This window comes from Artemia franciscana, chromosome 5 (assembly GCF_032884065.1).
Source record: "Artemia franciscana chromosome 5, ASM3288406v1, whole genome shotgun sequence".
NCBI classification, from domain to species: domain Eukaryota; kingdom Metazoa; phylum Arthropoda; class Branchiopoda; order Anostraca; family Artemiidae; genus Artemia; species Artemia franciscana.
The window spans coordinates 10948518-10971572 of record NC_088867.1 but is presented as its reverse complement, the minus strand read 5'-3'; the positions used below and the strand labels follow the sequence as shown (position 1 = coordinate 10971572).

General features: G+C 35.2%; 1 protein-coding gene across 2 annotated transcripts in view; it reads left to right on the top strand.

Moving 5' to 3' along the window:
- The window catches only part of LOC136026973 (exocyst complex component 8-like), a 90103-nt gene that overhangs the window by 28425 nt on the left and 38623 nt on the right, over positions 1-23055 (top strand). Inside the window, exons 6-8 of one of the 2 annotated variants that reach the window (XM_065703844.1) lie at positions 3748-3937; positions 13412-13553; positions 21284-21419. In XM_065703844.1, coding sequence (XP_065559916.1) covers positions 3748-3937; positions 13412-13553; positions 21284-21419 — 468 coding nt within the window. Of the gene's footprint in view, positions 1-3747; positions 3938-13411; positions 13554-21241; positions 21420-23055 lie in introns of both variants that reach the window. The other variant, XM_065703843.1, reaches the window with a different exon arrangement.

The window sequence follows — 23055 nt, the reverse complement described above, 5'->3', positions numbered from 1 at the left end:
GACAAAAAACCGCCAGAATGCTTTGCCTTCTTTGCTTCTTTGCCTTCTTCTTCTTGCCTACAGTCAGCACGTTAAATTTGAAATTTGGTTTCATTCAGAATGGTTATTTTGTTTCTTGAATTTTGTTTCTTGAATTGTCTTGAAATTTAGCTTTTTGAATTTGTAGAAAACTAAAGGGAGAATTTCAGACCAATTATTTCTTTATGTTTTCAAGAAAGATAAGAAAAATATACTTAATAAAAGGACAATCCAAAGAATCGATAAAAATCTTGAAGGACAGTACCTTATCTCACACACTAAAGATTACAAAAAAAATGAGAATATGAAAAAAAGACAAGATTTAAAAAAGATAGTTAAAAAATATGTACCAACAATCAAGACCAAATATTTTTACTTCACAACCGAAAAGCTTTATCAACGGTGGGGGGGTTACTTACCTTGAACCAACTTAAAAAAGGAGGAAAAACATGAAAAAAAAGAAATAAGAGCTATACAAGAACAACCTAAAAAGAAAAACTCAGAATGATCAACTGGTGTCAGTTGTATAAAATTTAGGATGGGTTGGGGCAAATACTGTTAAACATCCAGAAAGGCTGGGGTGCAAATTTGTTGTTTTTCCAATTTGTCTGTGAAAATATCAAGCCAATGTCATGACCGGCCGCTTTTCAGGTGTACAAGCCCGTGTTACGGCAAATGCACCGCATGCAATTTAATTTCACTGCTATGCTCATAAACACAACCTTGTGTTAGGTGATTGCATTCAGAATTTGAGACGAAAGGCATATTTGTTCTCCATTCTTCAAGAGCTGAACTATTTTATCACGAAATGCAATACATGCTACCAGCTGTTCGTTAGTAAACAAGTAAGTAAGTAAGTACTTTTATTACCCGAAAGTTCACTGGAATCACAACGGAGTACGAATGGAATAAGAAAAGAAAATCATACTACGAACATAACCATAAGTATATACACATTATGTACACTAACAATGCTCATTACTTGTTAATGCTCAGAAAGCCACTGACATAACTGTTCTTCAGCTGGCGAAATCATCTACTATAAGATACGCATACTGACATAGATTGGTGAACAAAGTACGAATAGGCAGTTTTATCAATTACAAAAACATCTAGTGACGTGGAATCGGCAGCTTAGGCCCACGGACTCGCAACCTAACTTCTGACAGTTGAATTTGTATTTACACTCCATCTAGCTTAATTTTGTTTGCCTCTAACTCTATCTGAGAAGATCCAGACAATAGACCTAGTTTTCTCTTGGGCTATTAGTCTTATTGCAGTTGCGCAAGGTAAAATTAGAGAAATGTGAACTGACGGATCCTCTGGTGGAATCTTTCATAAAACAAAAGAATTCTCTCGTGAGTGCGGCCTCACTGAAGACCTTTTGCAAAATTTTTAGAATTCTGATTCTTCATGTAAAAGACCAAAACAAGCACTGCAAGTTGCTTCCCGCCTACGTGATTTTGTAACCATGTCGACTTTGGAAAAAAATGATCTTGCTGGAGTAAAAAAATCAACTAAAGATGCTTTCAGAAGGGATTATTTTCTTGTGATAGACAGGTTCTGTTCCGAGTTTGAAAGCCGCTTCATGATTGCTCTTCCACTGTTTGAGTTAATCTCTGCGTTAGATGTTGATTCGCCGCACTTTCTCGATACTAGCCGACTAGCTATTTTAGTAGCGCATTAAAAATGAGCTTATATTGGCACAACCCCGTTGGCGTCACATACGGATCTTATGAGAAGGCATATATTGAATTTTTAGCCGATAAGCCGAAAGATCTCTTTGAGCTTTACGATTGTCTGAAGGCAATGTCAATAGACACACGTAGATTTTTTTCGGTGTCGATTTGCAAAGAAGACGGCGCCGATTTGAACTTGAAAATTTTTCTAGTTTTCGGTGCCGATTTACAAAAATGGTACTGATATTCAATCGTTATCATAAAAAAAAGATATCCTCGATCGTTTCCTTCTCTTTAGCAGCAAAATCAAAAGAACTAAATGATAAAAATAACTAAGAATTTCATAATTAAATACTGAAATTTTTTAATATTTAATTAGAATCTTAGATAAAATGAATCTCATGCAAGGGCACTGTTTAAGTACTGCTGTCGTTTGCCCACTGATTTGCTGTAATCGGTGCTCGAAAAAAGATATGTATCTGGCCCTTAAGCCTGATAAAATATATTTAAGATCAACAATGGTTGGCGAAAATCTCTTTGATCCAATATTAATATCCAGTGAAAAGGCTCTTGTGAAGTTGTTGGATTTCGATGCTATGGTTAATATTTTTGAAAAAATGAGACCTCGTCGATTCCCAGTGTTTCAGTAAAACTATAAATTAATTTCTAACTGAAATTTTCTCTATATTCATGAAACACTTTTAAATTTATTCCTACTACTCTTATTTGGAAGAGGGCTGTGCTAACCACTGTGCATAAATACAGTTTTCAACATCTGTGAGCCAGTTACTCAAGGGGCCCCACAGAGGATGCTTATCCCCCCCCCTTTCTTCGGAATAAAATGACGCCGCTGAATTCAGTGCATATATACATCTTCAAAGCAAAATGGATCCCCGTACAATAGCGGAAAGTGTATTTTTCTGAAACGGAAAGGACACAGAGATTACTCAACATAGTAATAGTAACATGGTAACATAGTCATTATAGTAACAATGCTGGTTTCCTTGCATTGTATCTTAAATTAAATAGATGGGATTTTTCTTGTCAATAAAGAAAACACGCTTTGAGATTGCTTGAAACAGCTAAATTTTGTTATGTTTTCTCTTATACTTTTTGAGTGCTTAAGCTGTCCATCGGTATTTTCTTATACTCTTTTCTCTTAGGTTTCATCCTAGGATTGAAATTTTAGCACCCCTGAACAGATATCCCCTTGTAAGCCTGGTTTGTTAACTGCCAACACTAGGCTATTATAACAGACAGAATACCAGAAAAGCTGAGAGGGTTAGTAGGTTAGTACTTTAGAAGTTCCTGCACAATATTTACTGACTACTTAGCAGGAAATTGCAGTCAGCAAAATTCAATGCTGGATATCCGCTTCAGTATGGCATTTTTCTTGTGTTCTACGATGACTTGTCAGGGTCATACCGTGTCAAGCTTGAAGCTATAATTGAATTTTCTACATATCAAAAAGAAAATAGTTAAATTTGGCAAATTTCCTTTGCGTGTTGAATTTGAGCAATATATAAAAGAGAATCCAGGTAATTTTTACAAGTTAATTGATGTAAATTCTCAATTTAAAAAAGTAAAGAATTTGTTATAAAAATCAAAACGGTGTAAGTTATTAAAAATATTAGATATAAACACAGTTCTGAGGTATTTTATTGCTAACGTTTTGTGTAATGAAGTTGAAAAGATTTATTTATTGCACCGTTCTATATAGCTTGAAAAGGTGCTATGGATTGATGTGTTAGTTGTAGTCATTATAAGCGAATCGCCTGTTTCTCTTCTTATTTATCTATTTCAGTCGAGTTAACTTTCCCTTTTGTTAAGTTTTGTTTTGCTCATGTGCTTTTTTATTTCATTTTTTGGTAATCTCAGAATACTGACTCCTTTTATATCAATTTTGTTGTATCTTTTTCTTTTCTCCTATTCGTTGCCTTTCCATAATTTTGTTTTTAGCCTTGATAATTATAAATAGCTCTGATGAACCCTGGTTGATGGCATTTTTTTTTATTTGTGTGAAATTTTGACAATCACCTTTTTTTTTTAGTTCTTTTTGACGAAGAAGAAATCAAACATACTGATAACGCTGCAGTGGCTCTTGAAGAAGAGATTCTAGCCGAGTTTGACAAACTTGATATATTGGTCGTTGAAAGAACCTTTGAAAAAGCCATAGAACGATTTGAAATTTTGAAGAAAAGGATTAAAGACTCAGAAGAAAAGATCAATGACACCATCAAGTAATTTTTTTCTTCCCTTTTTCTAATTATTCAATTTGTATGTTGCTTAAATTTTTTCATTTCCGTGTCAAATACCTATTAGAGTGATATAGCTGTTTACGAAATAGCTTCAAAGTATTAACCTTCATATTTTGGTAAAGAAAGGGCTTAATCTCGGTATCTAACGGTAATTTTTTAGTTTAATTTCCTGATACATTTCTGAAAATCAAAGACCCAAACTTGCTGCTTTTACAGACATATAACATTTGGCATATAAGATATGATACATATGGTACATATAACATATGATACATATAACATCTAACGGTATCTCGGTATCTAATTTTTCAGATTTTCTCGTTGAAAGGGGAGGGTGGTCCATGTGCAGGTTTTGTTTTACTGGTTTGGGTGCTAGTGTATAAAATATCTTTTAATTTTTAAACTAGGGCATTCTCTGTAGTGCAAATACCTTTTAGCTTCTATAAGAACCATGTTTAACTACCCAAAGAGATTATGAATTACCTAAAAATTACCAAAGAAACTACCCAAATTACGAAAAAAGAATGGGGAAGTTCTAAGAGGGGAGTCCGCTGCTTGTGTCGGAAAGAGACTAAGCCTGCACCTTCTAGCATCCCTTTTATAGCCAACCTTAACTGCTGCAAACATGTCTTTTCTGGTATTTGAAAACTTAGTTGACGGTAAAGAAAGTAGACTTATGTCCCGACTAGGCCTACCAGCTTACAGTTAACTTGTGTACTTGATTTTCTGAGATTTTCCAAGCCAACCTAGGCATATTTTATGCCGACTGTATTTTGATTTAAATTAATTCTTGAACGCAAAAAAGGGGCTGAATGCCAAACAGAAAAGGTGTACTTAAGCATTGGGCTTACAAATGAAAGTAAAATTCTCAAATAATTCAATTTAGGACGTTTAAATCTTTTTAAGGACTGCAAAATTTAGTATTCGTACCTTTTAGAATATCAATAACATGGTAACTTGATTTTAAATCGCTTCAGATGGTATGATTTGACATCGCTGTAAATTAGTGCGTTTATACGTTATATGGCATACTATCAAGCAATTCATGGTAACGAACTGTACATAAGAAGCGACCCGGTTCAATAGTAACCGAAACTCCAAAAACCGAAATTTAATATCAAAGCCGATTCTAAATATTTGAGATTCACTAAATTTCATGTTACCAATCAAAAGCTATGTGCTTGAGAAAATTTGCTTAATTTTGGAAAAAGAGGGAAAGACCAACAAGAAGCTAAGGAATCTTAATGGAATTCGAATCGTCGGATTCAGTGTATCAGAGAATCTCACAGTAGAGAGTTAAAGCTCCTATGTACAGAAATGTGGATTTTTTTTGCCAGTAAAAAGATCGTGGATGCGTGTTAATTATATTTTTTTTCCTCTAGTGCAGGGGGAAGAATAAATTGATTGAGGGATAGTGGCACATATTAAAAAAGGATAACTAAAGTTTTTAGAATATAAGGTACATTCTTTATTGAGACAAAATTATAAATATGTAATTACAAAATGAAATCAAGCCACCTTTTTTTTGTGGGCTAATTTGTCCAAAATGTCTCCCACATTGACTGGAATATTCCTGTGTGTCCCGGTTACAGCGGTAGCTGTAATCTAGTAAAGAGGGAACCACAGCCCATGGTAACCAAAAGTTAAAAAATGTGTTTTGAAAACAAACTGCCTAGTGAAAAAATTGCCATCTGACAGTGTTTCAGGAATGTTATCTGTTATTTTGGTTCGTCTTAAAAGTATAAATTTATTGTGAAAAGAAATTTATGGTGATTTTGAAAAAAAGATTGAAACCCTTCGAAAATGGCGTCAGATCAAAATGAAAAGTATACCATTGGAATCAGCATGGTCGAAAACCTTATACGGGGAAATTACAGTCCCCCTCCTTGAACAACAAGGACAGCTAATTTGTCTCCCGTTTTCTTTTTCTTTTTTTTCAGCAAGCCTAACGGGCTGCCACAATATCATAGAGAGATACTTAATGGCTCATTAAAAAGCTATTTCTCATATCTACGTGCTTTTTACAAATTCCGCCATCTGCAAGTGCCATATGGTACTAAAATGACACTTTTTGTGCCATTTCTTAAGTTTTGGCACTAGCAGGCTACCAGAACATCGTAGACAGATTTTTTATAGCTCATATAAAAGATATTGCTCATATCTACGTTCTTCCTATAAATTCCACCATCTGCAAGTTCCAAGTGAAACTAAAAACGGGTTTTTGGTGCCATGTCTCAAGTGAAAATTCTGGGGCTACTGGGCTAGCAGATCTTATAATAGTTATGTTTAGTGGCTCATTGGAAATCTATTGCTCATATCTACGTGCTTTTATCAATTTTACCATTCGTAAGTGCGATATAGCACTGAAAACAACACTTTTGGTGCCACTTCTTAAATGGAAAAGGTCTGAAGTACAAAACAGGTACTATAGTAATAGTGGTGTTCCAGAACCCTTAATTGGAAATTTACAAGAACCCCTTCCGTACACTCCCCATCCCACCCCCCTTAGTAAGTTTCATAAATCGTCTGCTCATCAGTAAGCTACTGGAACATTAGTAGGCTGCCACACCATAGTAGATAGATGTGTAATGGCTCAATTAAAAGCTATGGCTTATATTTACTAGGTTTTTACAAATCCTACCATCTATTAGATTTCACAGATTTCAATGTTAACTAGTTTCTGGGGAGAGTTTGCAATGTACTCTTTGTCATGGTTGAAGCTTTAGCTGCAATCTAGTAAAGAGCGAATCACAGCCCATAGTAACTAAAAGTTAAAAAACGATAAACATTAAAAAACGTCTTTAGCTACACTAGCCTTCTAGCTTTTGCTATCAGTAGGCGATTTATAAAGCCCTGTCTTCATTTCGACTTTTTCAGGCGAATTTGGCGGAGTAAGAACAGATTTTTGTCCATCGAAAAACAAACGATCCTGAAAAATGTGTATTGTTTTGTGAAGTATGGATGATGAACTTTATGTTATAGACTGAAAGTTTTTCGTAGCTGTCAAGGTTGTCTGTAGTATTTTCTAGAGGTGTCTTATCTCCCCTAGATCTGTAGTAATTAGAAATTATATTAAAAATAAGTTTTAAACTGAGACTTGGAGTGACATTAAAACTTAAAACGAACATAAATGATCCCGTATAAATAAAAAAAAGGCCATGGCAGCACTGTTTGTACATTAGATTTTAATAAAAAAGAACAAAAATTAATTTAAAAAAAACAAAGTTTTTCGGAGGGGAGTAAAGAGCCAAGTTGAAACTTAAAACGGACAAAAACTACTACTTAGCCTATCTAATATATATATCAATGAAATTAGTACAAATAAACCATTAGATCAATCCCTATAAAGATAAAGCAACAATCCATTTTAGGATTGTTGTTTTTTTTTCGTTTAGGTTGGTATCACTTCTGCACAATGGCTCAGTTCAAATGCTCAGTTCAGAAAAGGACATGTCATGATTAGTTTATGGACAAGCTCGAAATAAAGCCATCTTGATAGTATCAAGACTATAGACTAGCTTTAGAATTTGTAACATAGCTGGAAATTCACTGTTGTATGGAGAGAAATAACCGGATTTCCAGATTTCATATTATGTCTTATTTAATCTTTATTTCAAGTAATACTAAAGCATATTTCTTACAATTTAAGACTGGTTATTACTCATTATTGGTATTATAGCTAGCAAGACCGAAATGTTACCTGGTAAATCAGTCCAATATTTCTGTATGCTATTCAATTACTTTGGGGCTATTACAAAATATTAAATTTTACGCTTGTGTTTTTAAGATGATTTTAATTGTACACTGAAAGTTACTGATGTCTTAACTGGTGTAAGACTATGAAAAGCTTTATAGATTAATTTATTTTTGTCAGGCTACATACTCACTTTTGACTCCCAAATCAATGTTCCTGTTTTTGATGCTCGACTTTTGTGTTTTTGGTAAAGCGCTAGTTTTCTATAATCCTTGAAACACAGGGAAACATACTAATTTCATTGATATATATTAGATAGGCTGTGAGGTAATTATTTTTGTCTGTTTTAATTATCGTTGCACTGTTTCAATCATAAAAAATCGATGTAACGTGGGGAATATGTTCTTATCAAATTCTTTTAAGTATTGAAATATATTGGTGCCACGTTTCCCGACTGTATCCACATTCTCATCCACGAGCAAACTCAGCTTGCAAGCTTCCCCTATAGCTGTCCGCATCAAGATACCAAAAATTAATTAGATTATCCGATATATTCTTTTGTTTTTCTTTGTCGAGGGAAATATAGTGCTGAGGAAGTGGGTATTGCAGTGACTCCAGCAACTTCCTGTGACTAAGGAATTGATGATGCAGCTCTTTTAGGAAATAGTCCATAAATGGGATAAACACAGAAAGTAATACGTATTATGTCCCTCTTACGCTTTTGCATAATTATCCCTGTACGTTTGTTTTGGAGCCCATCTGGGCACTCTAATGCTGATTTCATAATCCTGACACAGTTCAGTCTCTTCAGTAGAAAGTCGATGAAACCTACCTTCACTACTCTTTCACATGTCTCTAACTTCACTCTCAAGATCGTTGGCATGTTTGAGAGAGTATATGAGATGTATAGTTTCTGATTGCAAAAATATCGACAAATTGTGTGACAGACTAAAAACTTTATTGACAGTAACTATAGCTGCAACAAAACAAAACTACATCCTCAGAGCCTTGCAGATGGACATCTGGCAGATTGCTTTTAACTGTTCCATTCATCTAGTCTTGCAAAATGTGTTCAATCTTGTTCTTTTTGTCCTTGTGATACGATTACTTTCTTGAATAATTTGTTTGAAATTTGCTGAGTGTTTAGGCGAAATTCTAAAGATGTTAATGACTTCTTTCAAAGTTCCCAGACAATTTCTTGTAACAGGTATGTTGTGTTAATGACATCGGGATAAGTTTAAGGAAAGACTTGCACAGTGAAGATAGACCTCATGGGGAAAAGTTTCACGGACTATAGCAGCACAGCCTTGAAACTGACCACTCAGAGATGAAGCTCCATCATAACCTCGCTCCCTTCAATATTTTAAGTGCTTCCCATTCCAACTAAGGGTTGTATCAACCAACCAAGATGATGAAATAACTTTTTTTTTCATGTTTATGTATTTATTGACCTATTGACCTTGGCATGTTTTTTGGACTTTGATTGTTGGATTTTGATTTGGATTTATTTTCAATAATTTTTAATGCAACAAAACACAAGTATTAGCCTCGGAACTCGGAACGATTTTTGAAAGTTAGTAAGTGTAAGAGTCGTTGTTTTCTTTGCCAAGATCAGTTTATCCCACGGACTTCTGTTAAGAGTACATTGTATAATAAAAATTTTGCATGCAAGTTACGTGGTAATGTTAATTGTAAAACAACCGATGTAATTTACCTATCAGAATGTAATAAATACTGCCTACAATATGTGGGGGAACTAACTAAACTGTTCCTTTTTTAAAAAGCCTCTAATTGTTGGTTTCTGTTTCGTAAAGATGGATGACTAACTAACAAACAGGAGCGTAGACTTCTATATAAACACTAAAACACACGCGTGATTTAAATTAAGTTCAACGATCTTAGGAGCCCGAGGTTATAACAGCACCTGGCCTACTTGGCAACAGCCTGGCATTGTTCCCAACTCCATTTTCATAAAACAAAAATTCTCGTACAGAGATCGTCACATATTACCTACTTGTTATGCATACATTACTCTGTATTGGTTTAAAACCCATAATGAATTTAGTTAAATTCTAACACAGTTTCATTTTAAATTTTATTTTGTAAAATAGATAAATTATCCATTTTCTTATCCTCATCACAATAAGATTTATGGCGTACATTGTCCTTTCCTATTAGTCAAGACTTATAAGAATGTCAACCCTACAGAATAAAATTTTCCGAATTTTGAGGGGATGTATCCCTATTTTCTCCCCTGGGCTCACCCCTGCCCTAGGAGTGATTGCATCGAACCAGTGATCCTACAACATCGGGAGAGGGCTCATTAGAACGGAAATTAAACGTCTAGTGCCCTTTTTGAGCAGTCAAAACGGTTGTTGGGCAACTGGTTCCCCCCACGTTCCTTTTCCCCCCAAAGTCGTCCGATCAAAATTATGAGATATCGATTTTCTTTAGCATAGTTGAAAGGTTCAATAACTATGCCTTTGGAGATAATATGACCCCCCCCACAGCCCTTGGGGAAAGGGCTGTAAGATATGAAATTTCCCCATTGTTTATCTATAGTTTTCGTTATTGTGAAATATACAGACATTTTCGGGAAGGGGTATGTGATTATCCATAGGTAACATTTTTCTTGGGGAGGGAAGTCTCCGCGATGAACTTTCCAGGGGAGATTTTACACTGGGGGAATCTGCCAAAATCCTATCCGATATTCTTTTTATTTGTCTTACTTTCTTTTTGCCGACCAGTTTTATGTGAGGAGATGTTCTGGGGGAACTGTCCGGGGAAAATCTTCTGCGGGGATTTTCGTGGGGGGAAGATAACCTGCGGTAGAAATTTCCCATGGAGGATTTTTTAAATGAACTACTTTTCAGATGGGGGAGGTAGTCCGGGAATAAGATTCCACGAAGGAGGGGGGCTCCCCGTATGATTTGAAAACGATCAGAAATCAAAGTTTTTTTTTCCAGTGAAAGTATGCAAAGGAGAATCTTTCAGCTGGAACCGTCAGTAACAAATTTCCCGGGGTTGGGAATTTCCAGCCAGGATGGAATTATCTGGGGGAATTTTCTGGGGGGGGGAGGTATTTTACGTGGGAGGAATTTCCTATGGAAGAATTTTTCGTGAGGGGAGGGCATTTTCCATGGAGAGGAAGCTGGATTTTTTGGTATTATTTGAAAAATGATCAGATATTAAATAAAAAAACGAAATTAAATTAAATAAAAATAAAGAAATTAAATGAGTTTTATTTCAACTGTAAGCAAGGAGGAATATTAAAATTTAAAATGAGCAGAAATTAATTCGTATAGAGAAATGTTGCCCTTGCTCAATATCCCCCTCTTGACGCTAAAGTTTGACTTTCTTCCCAATTCTTTACGAGCGATCTTGAAGCACAAGGATCCCTTGAGCAGAATAAGATTCTTTTTTTAAAGTAATATAAAACTTCAAAAAAAGGCGTTAATAAAATTCCTTAAATCATCGTGTAACTAACGGTAAGATTGACTGGAAATTGGCATCCTAGCCTAAAATAGCAGTTGCTTTTCCTGGAGTAAATATAACTGTCATTACCATAATTTTGAAATCTAGAGGACAGAAATTTTAAACTTGGAGATAGGAATTTTGAAATCAGGGCACTGAAATTTGATTTTTAGAACCACTAATTTAGAAAAATGTAGAACAGAATTTGAAATCTAAAAACAGGAATTTGAAATTTAAAGAACAGATTTTGAAATTGAAAAAGCAGAGTTTTAGCTTCAGAAGATTTTTAAATTTAGTGAACACGAATTTTGAAATTTAAAGAATCGAAATTTAAACTTTAGTAACAGGATTTTGAGTATTTGAAGAACAGGATTTTGAAATTCAGATTCTGACACAGATTCTTTTTGTGAAATTTATAGGGCATGATCCTCAAATTTAGAGAATAGATTTTGAAATTTGAAAAGCAGAGATTAGAAATTTAGAGAGCAAAACGTTGAATAGGGAAAGAGTTTGAAAAGCTTTATAAGAACTTAATATAGTGTGAATGCTGCACCATTATTACAGAACGATAAACCATTTTACCAGTGCGTTGGAACTTACCATCAGGATGTTCAAGCACGGATCCAGAATTTGGGAGGGGGAGCAGTGCCGAAAGGAAAAAGTGAAACACTCATGCTATCGACGTAATGTAAAGCTACGGGAGATCAACTGGCGTACTTTGCCGCTTGAACAAGGCATCGGGAAACTGTCGAGGACGTGATTGCCACTAAGCATCGATATCCGTTGGCCAATGAGAGGTGACCCCAGTCAAAGGGAAGATTACGCACCCGTTGCCTGTCTCATTTGGCGAGTTGTAATATTTTCGATTGCTCTGTGGTGTGTTACGGTGTTGTAAGTTTGCAATATAAGATGGATGGATAATCTAAGCGTCTGGACACCAACATGAAAGGCTCCTGTAGCAATAGGACAAAAAAAAAGAAGAAAAATCCTGTCAAAAAATACTATGTTTGAGAACGTACCCATTTTTTAAACAACAATGTTTGAGGATGCGGGGGTTATTTCTAATGTTGTTACTGGTAGTTTTGGCAAAGGTACTCAAAAGCAAAGAAAAATGGTAAGGAATAAGAAAAGGCCTAGTCAGTTGGCAAAAGATAAACTTTACTGATGTTACAAAACTTATCCCAATCAAGGTGAAAAGCAGACGCGGCAAAGATGGCAGAAGATAAACAGTGCGTTTTGATGCAGTGGACAACAAACTCTTGAGCCAGTTTGAATTTTTGTCCAAAATTTTTCTCTATGAGACAACAGGAGAACTTATCAAGTTCAGAATATGATGTCAAGAAAAAAGGACAAATGGGTAAAGAAGGTGATAAATGGTGCTAGTATACCTAGCCCTAGCAGTAGAAAATGCACTTTCCAAAGATTATTACTGCTCAAAGGACCTCGTTAAGGTATGTCCGAAAGGATAGTTGGCCTTATGGTGTCCTGCAACGGGTTCCACATGTGAGAAAAACGTAAGTGTAACCAGGTCTCATGCCAAGGGAGATGTGAAATATACTCACTTAACTATTGACATAGACTTGGAAGAAGAAATTTAGGAGCAAAATTTGCGACTCCCGATTGGTATGAGGCGACACATGATTTTTAAGTCTCTTTACGGTATGATGCAAAGCCATTCTTCATAAATGAGGATACAGCCTTGACCCTAATAATAGATGCAAGCCGGTATCATCATCACAACTCAAAACTGAGGCAAACATTTATATTGTTGATGAAGGAGTCTTGATTTTTGTCAAGCTCAATGATGGAAATGAAATTATTCCATTTGGACATATGTATTACGTACACCTCATCTGTTTCTCTGTCTCCGGGGAACAGTGATAAGTGATGCCAACCTTTGCATGCTTATACTGGCCACAGCAATGTCACTGTCTAACCTTCTTGTCTTGGTTCTGCACTCCCTTGTGCTCTCCCTAATGGCACAGAAACGTTTCAGCGTTGCGTTTATAACACATACCGTCTTTGAACAATTTTATTGCGTTGATATGTTTCATTGTTTTTACTTCAGGAAACGATCGATTTTTCAGTCCTTATTTCTCGTATATAGTACTCAATAGTATAATTTAGGAATTATTCTTAAAAAATTCGGGGGAGGGTGATCGGCCCCATCGCCTCCTCCTTGTATCCGTGCTTGAGGGTATTTGAAGTCCATTAGATCTAGCACTGATGATTATTTTATATTGCATGTCCTAGAATATCGTTTCTAGCGAATTTTTCCTTTTTTCTAGAAAAAAGCTGGAGAAGTGCGAGGAAGCCCTGATATTGTTGTTATGTCGTGAAATGGAGCCGATTTCTGGTTGTTCTGTGAGGAAACCCAAAACAGTGAAGAGAGCAATGCAGCTTCTTATTCGACTTCAGCGAACAGCACTGGTAAGTCTCAGATCAAGTTTTCTTGAAAAACAAGATTAAAAATTGTTTTCCTCTAGCTTTAAAACCAGGTACTTCGAAATACGGCCTGCGCACTGGATATGGCCAGAGACACCTTGAATTACCTTATTAGTTTTTTCGCTATTGTTTAGTGATTTGTTCAGAAAATATAATATGTCAGCACACTGAGGAGAATTAGAAGTTAAATAAATAAAATAATAAGGAAGTAATAGAGAAAAGAAAAATAAAGTAAAAAAAGAGGAAGACTAACAAAATTAACGTATATATACAGAAGAAATATGAAATACCTGGAAACATGCGTGTGTAGCGCAAAGAGTATGGGAAACACAAGCTTATTCTCTCGGAAACAAAGACTATCAACTCCATCTGACATTACCCAGTAAATCATAAAGCTAAAAAGTCAAATTAAGAACGGAAGTATTGCTTGTGCTTTCTTTTTATCTCTTTTCCTTTCTCTTTACATTGGGACTAAGACAGTTTTGCTGGATAGCCCTGCACTGTCATTGGCGCTACTAGTTTGAAATTCATGTCAAATCTTTGGTTAAGAACTAAGATTCCTCTCCTATTACTTTTCCCTATTCTCTCATTTAGTCCAAATAGTATGGAACGCAATGAGAGTGAAACCAGATTCTCTGTTTGAAAAAAAACAACCAACCAACACCATCTAGCACTACCCATTAATCATACAATTAATTGCTTATAAAATACTAAATAAAAATTTCAGTAGAATTACTTTTATTTTTTATTATATTCGTTTTACACTGGGTTAAAGATAAAATAACCGCTTTGGCCAAAATATGACAATAAGGGACACGATGGGACTAATATTTGTGCGTTTTTTTTCCATATGACCTAGAATTTAAATTAGATATTCTTCCATACCGTCACTAAATTATAGTGCATGTTTTACAGAATATAATCACTACCCTCTTTTACTGGATCTTCTGCATATAGCCTTAATTGATTAAAAATGCGGAACAACTAATATGTACTTTCAACCTGTACTTTTCCTTATCCTCATACCAAGGGTAATATTTTTGTTCTTCGCAGTAATGGCATGATAAGTATAGCAACATATTGAGAGTTAAGCGCCACGACTGCGTACCATTAGCATATGAATCTTTTTCTACTTATCGAAAACCAGGAAACGAGCTTAAATTTTTACTTAGCTTAGAGCTATGGGAAAATATTTAAATGATAGTGTAGGCCAGGGGAAATAGTAACTTTAGGGAGGGAATGAAGTTAAGGAATGGACTTTTATCTGATAATTATGGCCAAGGGCTCAACAAGATAGAAACCTTTGCAACAGGGTTTTTTGATATGCTAAATTTGATAATATAATTATAATAAATATCCTTGCATTTTTAAGGGCATTTTCCCCTTTATTTGAAACTCAAGGTAATCTTTTTAGGTCAAATCATCAGCCAATGAACTTTTTTTTGGGGGAGGGGTGGAGCCTGGAGGGAGGACCAGGGTTCAGGTCCCACGATTTTTTGAATAAGGAAGTCACGCTAATAGCGATGTAGATAAAAGTTAGAAAAAAGTTGACAGATCAACCATGACAAAAGTCAGAAAATAAAGGGATAAAATATAATCAAGAAAGGAGACTTTAAGCTTGCCAACTTCAGAGAAGAAAATATAAATTGCAAGGGTTTCGTTAATTAAAAATGCGTCCTCGGCGCTGACGAAAAAGAATGATAAGAAGAATAATGTAAGAATAATAAAAAGAAAAAGAGTAATATAAAAAGTTGCAATAATGTAAAGTTCGGACGCTCGGATGAAACGATCTTTCAATCTATAGCGGCCGTAGAAAAACGGTGTAGTGTGTTCATTAAAAAAAAACAATAAAAAATTGCAACTTTTCTGTCCTTTAATGAATAACAATTATAAACTCGTCTTTCTTGAAAAGCTTGCGAAACCTGAATGGGATTAGAAATAAAACTTAAAGATTAATATTTCAATAATGGGTATCGTGAATACAAAAATAATGGCCATGGACAAACTCTAAAATCAAGCTGATCGACCTTGTCGTGAATATAAAATAAGAGGTAACATTGGCAGCTAGAACTTCTAGACAGGACAGCTTCTAGAACTCGACAAGAGAAAAAAAATGCTCAACAGTTTCGAGTTTAGAATTTTATTCACCGATAAATACAAAATGGAAATACAATGCTCTTATTCCCCCTCGAAAGGCTCCATGACCAGGAATACAAGGGGGATACAAAAGAAAAATACAATATAAGCAACAACCAAAAAAAGAGAACAATAGCAAAAAAACATATAAGACCCTGATGGCAAACTTCTATGATACCTTCTTTCATTAAATATATAAAAGAAATCAAAAGAGCGGATAAACTCCGATACAGAAACCAAACTATCCCTTGACTTATCTATCATACGAGAATTAAGTATACTCAGCTCAGTATCACCAAAATGGAAAAATGGGAGATTAGATGGTGATGCTATATGCTGCGCTTGATCAGGAAATAGCGATCGGAAATATCGGGAAATAAATTCGGATGAAAATGATCAGAAATATCACTAACCAGCACTGAATTATCTAAGACATCTAGTGACGAAAAAATATAATCAATAAGAGACGCACGCGTCTCAGTAATTCGGGTTGGTATACAAACTGAAGGTAGAGTTCCCGAAGGGAGCATCATCGACAAACAATTTATAGCTGAAGCAGAATTTTGATCCAGCAGGTTGAGGTTGAAACTGCCCATAAGTATTAGCTCACAGGGATGCTTTAGATTGAGTCCAAAACCTCTTCCAGAATTTTCATAAAAGAAGATAGGGGACCTGTAAACTAAACCCACAACTAAATCCTTACACTGACTTAATCTCAATAAAAAGGGAGTCAAAGATGCCTTCCTCGTTTCTGCTCACATCCGGACATTGTATGCAATACGATCAGCAATATAAAGGGCAAGGCCACCTCTCGCCATCTGTTTCCTGTTCAGCCTCTCCATTTTATATCCGGGAATATCTAAAAGCATATCCTTATTTGAATCCAGGAATCCTTAGTTTTGAATCCTTATTTGTTTGAATCCTTAGTTTCACATAATCCAATAAGATCAGGAGTTTCACCATTAACGATCAGTTTCAGCTCATCAAACGACGAGCAAAGGTCCCTGAATGTTAAGGTGGAGCACAGAGAAAATACCATCTCGTTTAGAGGAGGCAGAACCATTTAATTGCGAAACATACTTACTTTTATTAGCCGAATTAGGATCATTATTCTTCTTATTTCTACTTCCAACTGAATGATTGATTATACTTTCAATGTTTAAAGGATTTTTTTGTAACTCAACAAAACGTTTCCCCAAAGAGTTGATACCAACCTGGTCACCAAAAGAAGTTGTCAATTTACTTACGGCGGATGGTAGATCTGATCTGCTACCAAACCCACCAGACCAAAGGCTGTCAACATCACAGCAGAACTATGGCATCTATACAGAAGTTACACTGAACTCATTTATTGTGCACACACGAAACTGAAAAAAAAAAAACCGAAACAACTGAATCTAAAATAAGGAATTGTGGAGAGGAAAAAATAAGGAAAAAAAGTGAAAAAGTAGTATAATAGAGATAAGGATAAGTGAGAAACAGCAGGGAAAGATAAGGAAAAAGAAATAAAGAAAGACTAAGAAATAAACAAAAATAAGGAAGAGGGATCGTCGATGGATTCATTTGATGATCAATACGCACACACGAAGGAGCATAATTATATTATAATAAATATAACAATAAGCATACCAAAAGGATACTAAAAACAAAGGAAGGAACCAGACGAGATAATGTAAGGCAATTAAGCAAAAAAAAAAAAAAAAAAAAAAAAAAATCATTTTTCATTCACAATTGAAGGGATGATTGCGTTAGACGCACTAACAGAGATCTTAAATGGATCAAAACAGGTATCCTCTACACGCGTCCAGTCCTTTGATTTCGAATTTTTTCTTAGCTTCAAGCCAAATGTTAATCCATTCAGAAATAAGTTTGGTTTCAGCCACTTTTACTAACGGAGTAGCAGAAATGCGTAAGTTACATCCGTACGCTAAAAGTTCTTTACGGTAACGCGCTAGGTCTCGTGGTAAATCATAACTGAGACTTACGAGAGCGTTTGGGCTTTCTACAATTCCCTATGATACTATCTTTATCAGTAATACTTGTCAATGTGACTACAATTAGCTCAAACTTATTCCTATCAGAAGAGCTAGTAGAAGCCCCTGTCTGTCTATTACTGTTCCAGAGATAGCACTTCACAAAAGGAATATCGTCAACATTTGCCAACACGATATCAATCAAAAGCTCGCGAGCAGCAGTTTCTACACTTTGCCTAGACACAACGGGAATCCCGTGAAGTAGAAGATTCTGACTTTCAGAGGCAAGCTCAGAATTCAGGCACTATTCTTTTTTATACTGATTAACTCTGATTTCACAACGTAATTTTCCTGGCGGAGAGCACTAATTCCTTGTTCCAGACTAGCCAACAACTGCACATGCTCTTGATGCTACTGATCAAAATAATCCTTCGTAATAGCCGTCATCTTCAAATTCCTTAATACTAACAATAAATTCCTGCAAATGTGTTAAATCTTCTCTAAAAAAAAAAAACATCGAACGAAATCTTACGCAAGGGCCCCTTTCTTCTAAGAAATGAAAATACCGAGGGGCTCGCTTTCAAACTGATTCAAAATGAACAATAACCAACCAGCGCCTTGAAATGAATCAGCACATCATCTCTGATTATATTAATTGGTATTTCACTTGGCAAATATCCATAAACATGTAACACAGATGCAATTAGCAAATCAGCGGCTTAGTCAAGCGTTGAAATGTAGCCTTTATTGAGTCAACTCTTAATCCTTAGTTTCTGTCATAAATATAATCCACTTTCTATGTTAACTCAATGAGAACAGAATCGTAATCTTTTTACTGGCTGGCAAATCTTGTTCCAATTCGTCTGAACGTGAAATAATATGCAAACGTTAATGTATTTCAGGGGGACCAACTCACGAAAATGTATGAGAGGGGTAGGGGCAAAATGTATTTGTCTCAAAATTTGACAAAAGGGGGTAATTCTGTGTTGTTCTTATTTAGATTTTTTGATGAAAATACCACAAAAAGGTATATTTAATAAATATACTAAATAAATTATTTCAATGCTAATACCAAAAAAAAATATTATTTATAATTTAGGGGGTGACAGAGAAAATCTGTGGGCGATTTAACCCATCCCTGTCTGCCCTCCCTCTATAGCCGTTCGTGATGTTTTAAAAATAAGTATCCGCTTTTACCAGTCGGGAAACCATTTTAGCAACGTGTCTGAATTTGACAATGGATAAGATATTTATTAAATCAAATGTTAGTGAATATGATTCATGTTATCCAACATCATTTTGAAAATTATTTGAATCACTGGTATAATCTGCTGATTGGTATAATCTTGCATATCGCAACTTTGCTAAATGTCTTTTCGGTGCTTAGTTTTGGTTCTTTTATTTTTAGTATTCTACTTATCTGCACTCACAAAGTTTTCGATTTTCAATAATTTTCCCTACCAATCGATAGATGAGAATCATTTTTCTTTCTTTGTTGAATTACGTTTTTGAAATTTGGTTTGCTTTTTCTTAGATTGAAAGATGTAGTGAAAAGGTTTAAGAAACATGTAAAAATAGTGAAATTGTCGTGTTTTATGGCAAGTTCATTCTCTAAGGAAAACTCGCTATGAAAAAAAAAAAAAAAAAATTCAAAAGTAATTGCGCTATGAAAAAAAGTCGCTATGAAAAAAAAAATAATCACAATTCTGGCTCTGTGAATGGATGATCCAAAACTGAAGAATTCCTTATATGAATCTCCTGTCCCTTCGAGTTAGCTAAAGTATATTCACTTACACTTTAATCCTTATGATCTACTTTGTCTTCTCTTTGGGAAGAGCTGAGAAAATGGCATGAGGCAATTATCTCTGAAGTATAAAAATGTCAGTTTGGACTTTTAAGCACAGCGTAGACAAAATAACTTTGGCTATTGACGAAATAACGTTGACTAGATGAGCTGATTTACAGATGTTTATTTTGTTTTACTAATTGAAACTGTCGATTAACCGACACTATCACTGTCTTTCTAATCTTTTGAAGAGAAACTAATGGGTTTATGCTAATCAATAAAGATACCCATTAGTTCAGAAGCGTTTTCAGGCTGGAAATTCATTATTTTAATTAGGAAAGCAAGAGAACAATCGTTAAAGTAAAGAAAAACCTGAAAATCTAGATTTAAAAAGTGGAAGCAAGAAATTAGTGCAATTAAGGTTTATGTTCCCCTGTGAGACTTGTGGTTTTGTGACAAGTCTGCATCTATGATTTGCGTCAAAATGATAAGATACATTAGTTTCAGGTCAATCTATTCACCATATGGTATGCGTGTAACTTACCCCCTTCAGCTCAACCCACATTCAGCTCGACTCCATTTAACTCGACCCCGTTTAACCCAATCCTTGTTTATCTCAACCCCATGCAATTCAACCCTAACTCAACACAACCTTGTCGCAATTCAACCATCATTTTGCTGAACCCCATTCAACCCATCCACCATGCAACCCAACCCTCGTGCAACTCAAACCGCATTTAGTTCAACTCCTGTGTGTTAAATGGGTTAAGTTTTGAGTTCTCTATGGGTTAACTTAAGTAGACTGAGTTAAACGAGGGTTCACTTTGGCAGTAACCTAACCACATCATCTGTACTTGACAGCGATCAAATATGTTTTTTAAACGTGTGGGCACTTTGAAAGGCCAAGGGAGATTTGTTAAATGTGTTCCTGAGGAATTGTCTAAGGAAAGTCTTAAGTACTCGTTTGACTATAAACTTTACGTTTCAGACAATAATCGTTATTAACAATAATAACGTTAATAACAATATATGAAACAATAAACGTTACAAAATTGTGATTAGATCCCAATTTTCAGGTCTATAATGGAAGAAAGCTTTTAATTTGATAGAACGTGGGTAAAATTGGCTAAAACGTGGCAGGGCCACGTTCTACGGATGAAGGATGACAGATTGCCAAAGATTGTCCTTTTTGGCCCGCCATTTGGGGTCAAACGAAAAGAAAGTCTTCTTCGAAGGGGTTGGGAAGAGGTCATGAGGAAGGATTAAAAAATTTCATTGGAGGAGGTAAAGAATGAGACTTTCAATAGATTAGGGCGGACGAGGAGCGTGGACATTTTTATTGGTCTCAGGCGTCTTGGTACTGCAGTGAGTTTCTAGTAGTAGAAGTAGTGTCTTCTATTCATCGAGCCAGGAACAATGATATCTCTTAGACTTTTCGTAGAGAAGGATCTAAACTCACTTAAAAATGTAAAATTGTTCTTTCTCATTTTTTACATGTTTTTCAATTTTACAAAATGCAAAACCAATCCTGGATACATGAGTCAACAAGTGGATAGATCTGGATCTCACTTATTGACTGATAAATCGTCGGGACACGTTGAAACACTGAAGCCACAGGACTGCAGAAATATGACCTACCAAATAGTAGGATTTGGAGCGTAAATCCTACTTGCTTTTGCGAAAATTAAACCTTAAAAAAGGAGCTTAAACTGGGAGTTATTAAGTTTATAAGTAAAAAATTTTCTTTTAAGTGTAAACCATCCAGGTATATATTTCAGGCAAATAGGTGGTACATAAACTATTGCAATGCAATCTTAAAGGAGCAAGTTCGTGACGTTCGCTTAGATGCTGATGTCCATAACTATGTCATGAAAATTGCAAATGTGTATGGCAACCATGTTAAGCATTCTACCAGGTTATTCCTTCAAGTGGCTGGAAATGGCTTAAATGTATCTTGTAAGTATTTACTGATTACATGGAAAATATAAAAATTGTGCGGGAAAAACCTAGACATTTCAGGGGGAAGGGGATGGAAGCACCATCTCCATCTTGCATACCTGCATTGTTCTTATAATTACAAAGATCAAATTCCTTGATAGTTATGTTTTTAAGATTGTCTAACAAAAGAATGTTGCGCCCTTTAGTTAGCCTGAGCATTATTGATCTGCTCTCTAAGTATTAAGGAATTTGCTTTTAATTCGTGAATAAAGAGCTAGTATTTTCATGGAAGAATCAGTTGTAAGGGGTAATATTTGTTTAGTATTGTGCAAGTTATTTTTTACACAAAAGTTATTTTTTTTACACAGTACTGATTAGATAATACTTAAAAACAATGTTAAAATGATTATTTTTTTTTTACCGAGACTTTTGAACAAAAAAAGAAACTTTCACGTGCAGCAATGATCTACGTAGTGCAGGTTCTGATCTCCTGATTCTCTGTATTTGGCTGGATTTGCATTCAGACGTTTTCCCCAGAACCCTCCAGGTACCCATTTTGAGCTGGGCCAATTCTGGCTTAACTTGCAGAGTCACACCGCTTACCCTCGTTCTAAAACAAACAATCATCGATACCAAGAGTTGAAACCATGGCCTTACGAGCACAGGGTTGCATATCCAGTACGCCAACCACTCGGCTAGTATGGAATTTTGAACAGTCTATATAAAATTTATAAGAACATTGAGTATTTAGAGCCTAGCTTAAGAGGATTTTCCTCAGAAGTTTGAATAAGAGTAACAAGAAGATGAAATACAACACGTGACACAACAAACACGACGACACGATATTATAAAATCCGTTTAAAATTGTTTTTTTAAGTCATATTAATGAGATAACGAAAAAAAACAAAAAAAAAACAACGAAATAGTAAAACTTATAAAAACATATAAAGAATATAAAATCAGTTACTTATAAAAACGCTAAATATTTATTTTTCCAAGCTCTTAATCCGTTTCCAGGACATAAGCCTTTTAGCTGAACATCTAACCGATTTAAAGTCCTTATTTCAGGCGTCATTGGTAAGCTCATACTCTGTGACAATAGACAGTCAATTTGATACCAGATTGTCATGTTGCCAAGTGTCTCCACATTGAACCGTAAAAAAAATGAACAAAAATAATCTGTTGAATTTGACAACACCTTTCATTCGTAAAAACACAAGTATTATAGTTTGTTTATTCCTAATGGCAACTACACTTTCAAAGGAAAACTTCACCCTCTTGTCTATTTGGTGCCATGTTTTTTTTAGCCTTTTTTTGCTGATTTTTACAGACGTTTATTTTTTTGATTTGACACCCACTACTACCCAAAACTGAATTCCGTATTTTTTCTAATTTTCAGAATGTTTACCGTTTTATAGGTCTCCACTTAACCGATTCAAATAACCCAATTTCATTTTCACCGTCCTTGGTACTTCGAAGAACAATTATCATCCATCATATTGCTTTGGAATAATTAGTCATTTTGCCTGACTGTAAAGTTGACTTTAAATATGCAACTGAGATTGTTTGGTTGACATTATTCTTGAAATTTCACAAGGGGAGTGACTTGGGAGTGAAATGATATTCAAGAACTGCAGACCGACTTGAACAAGAT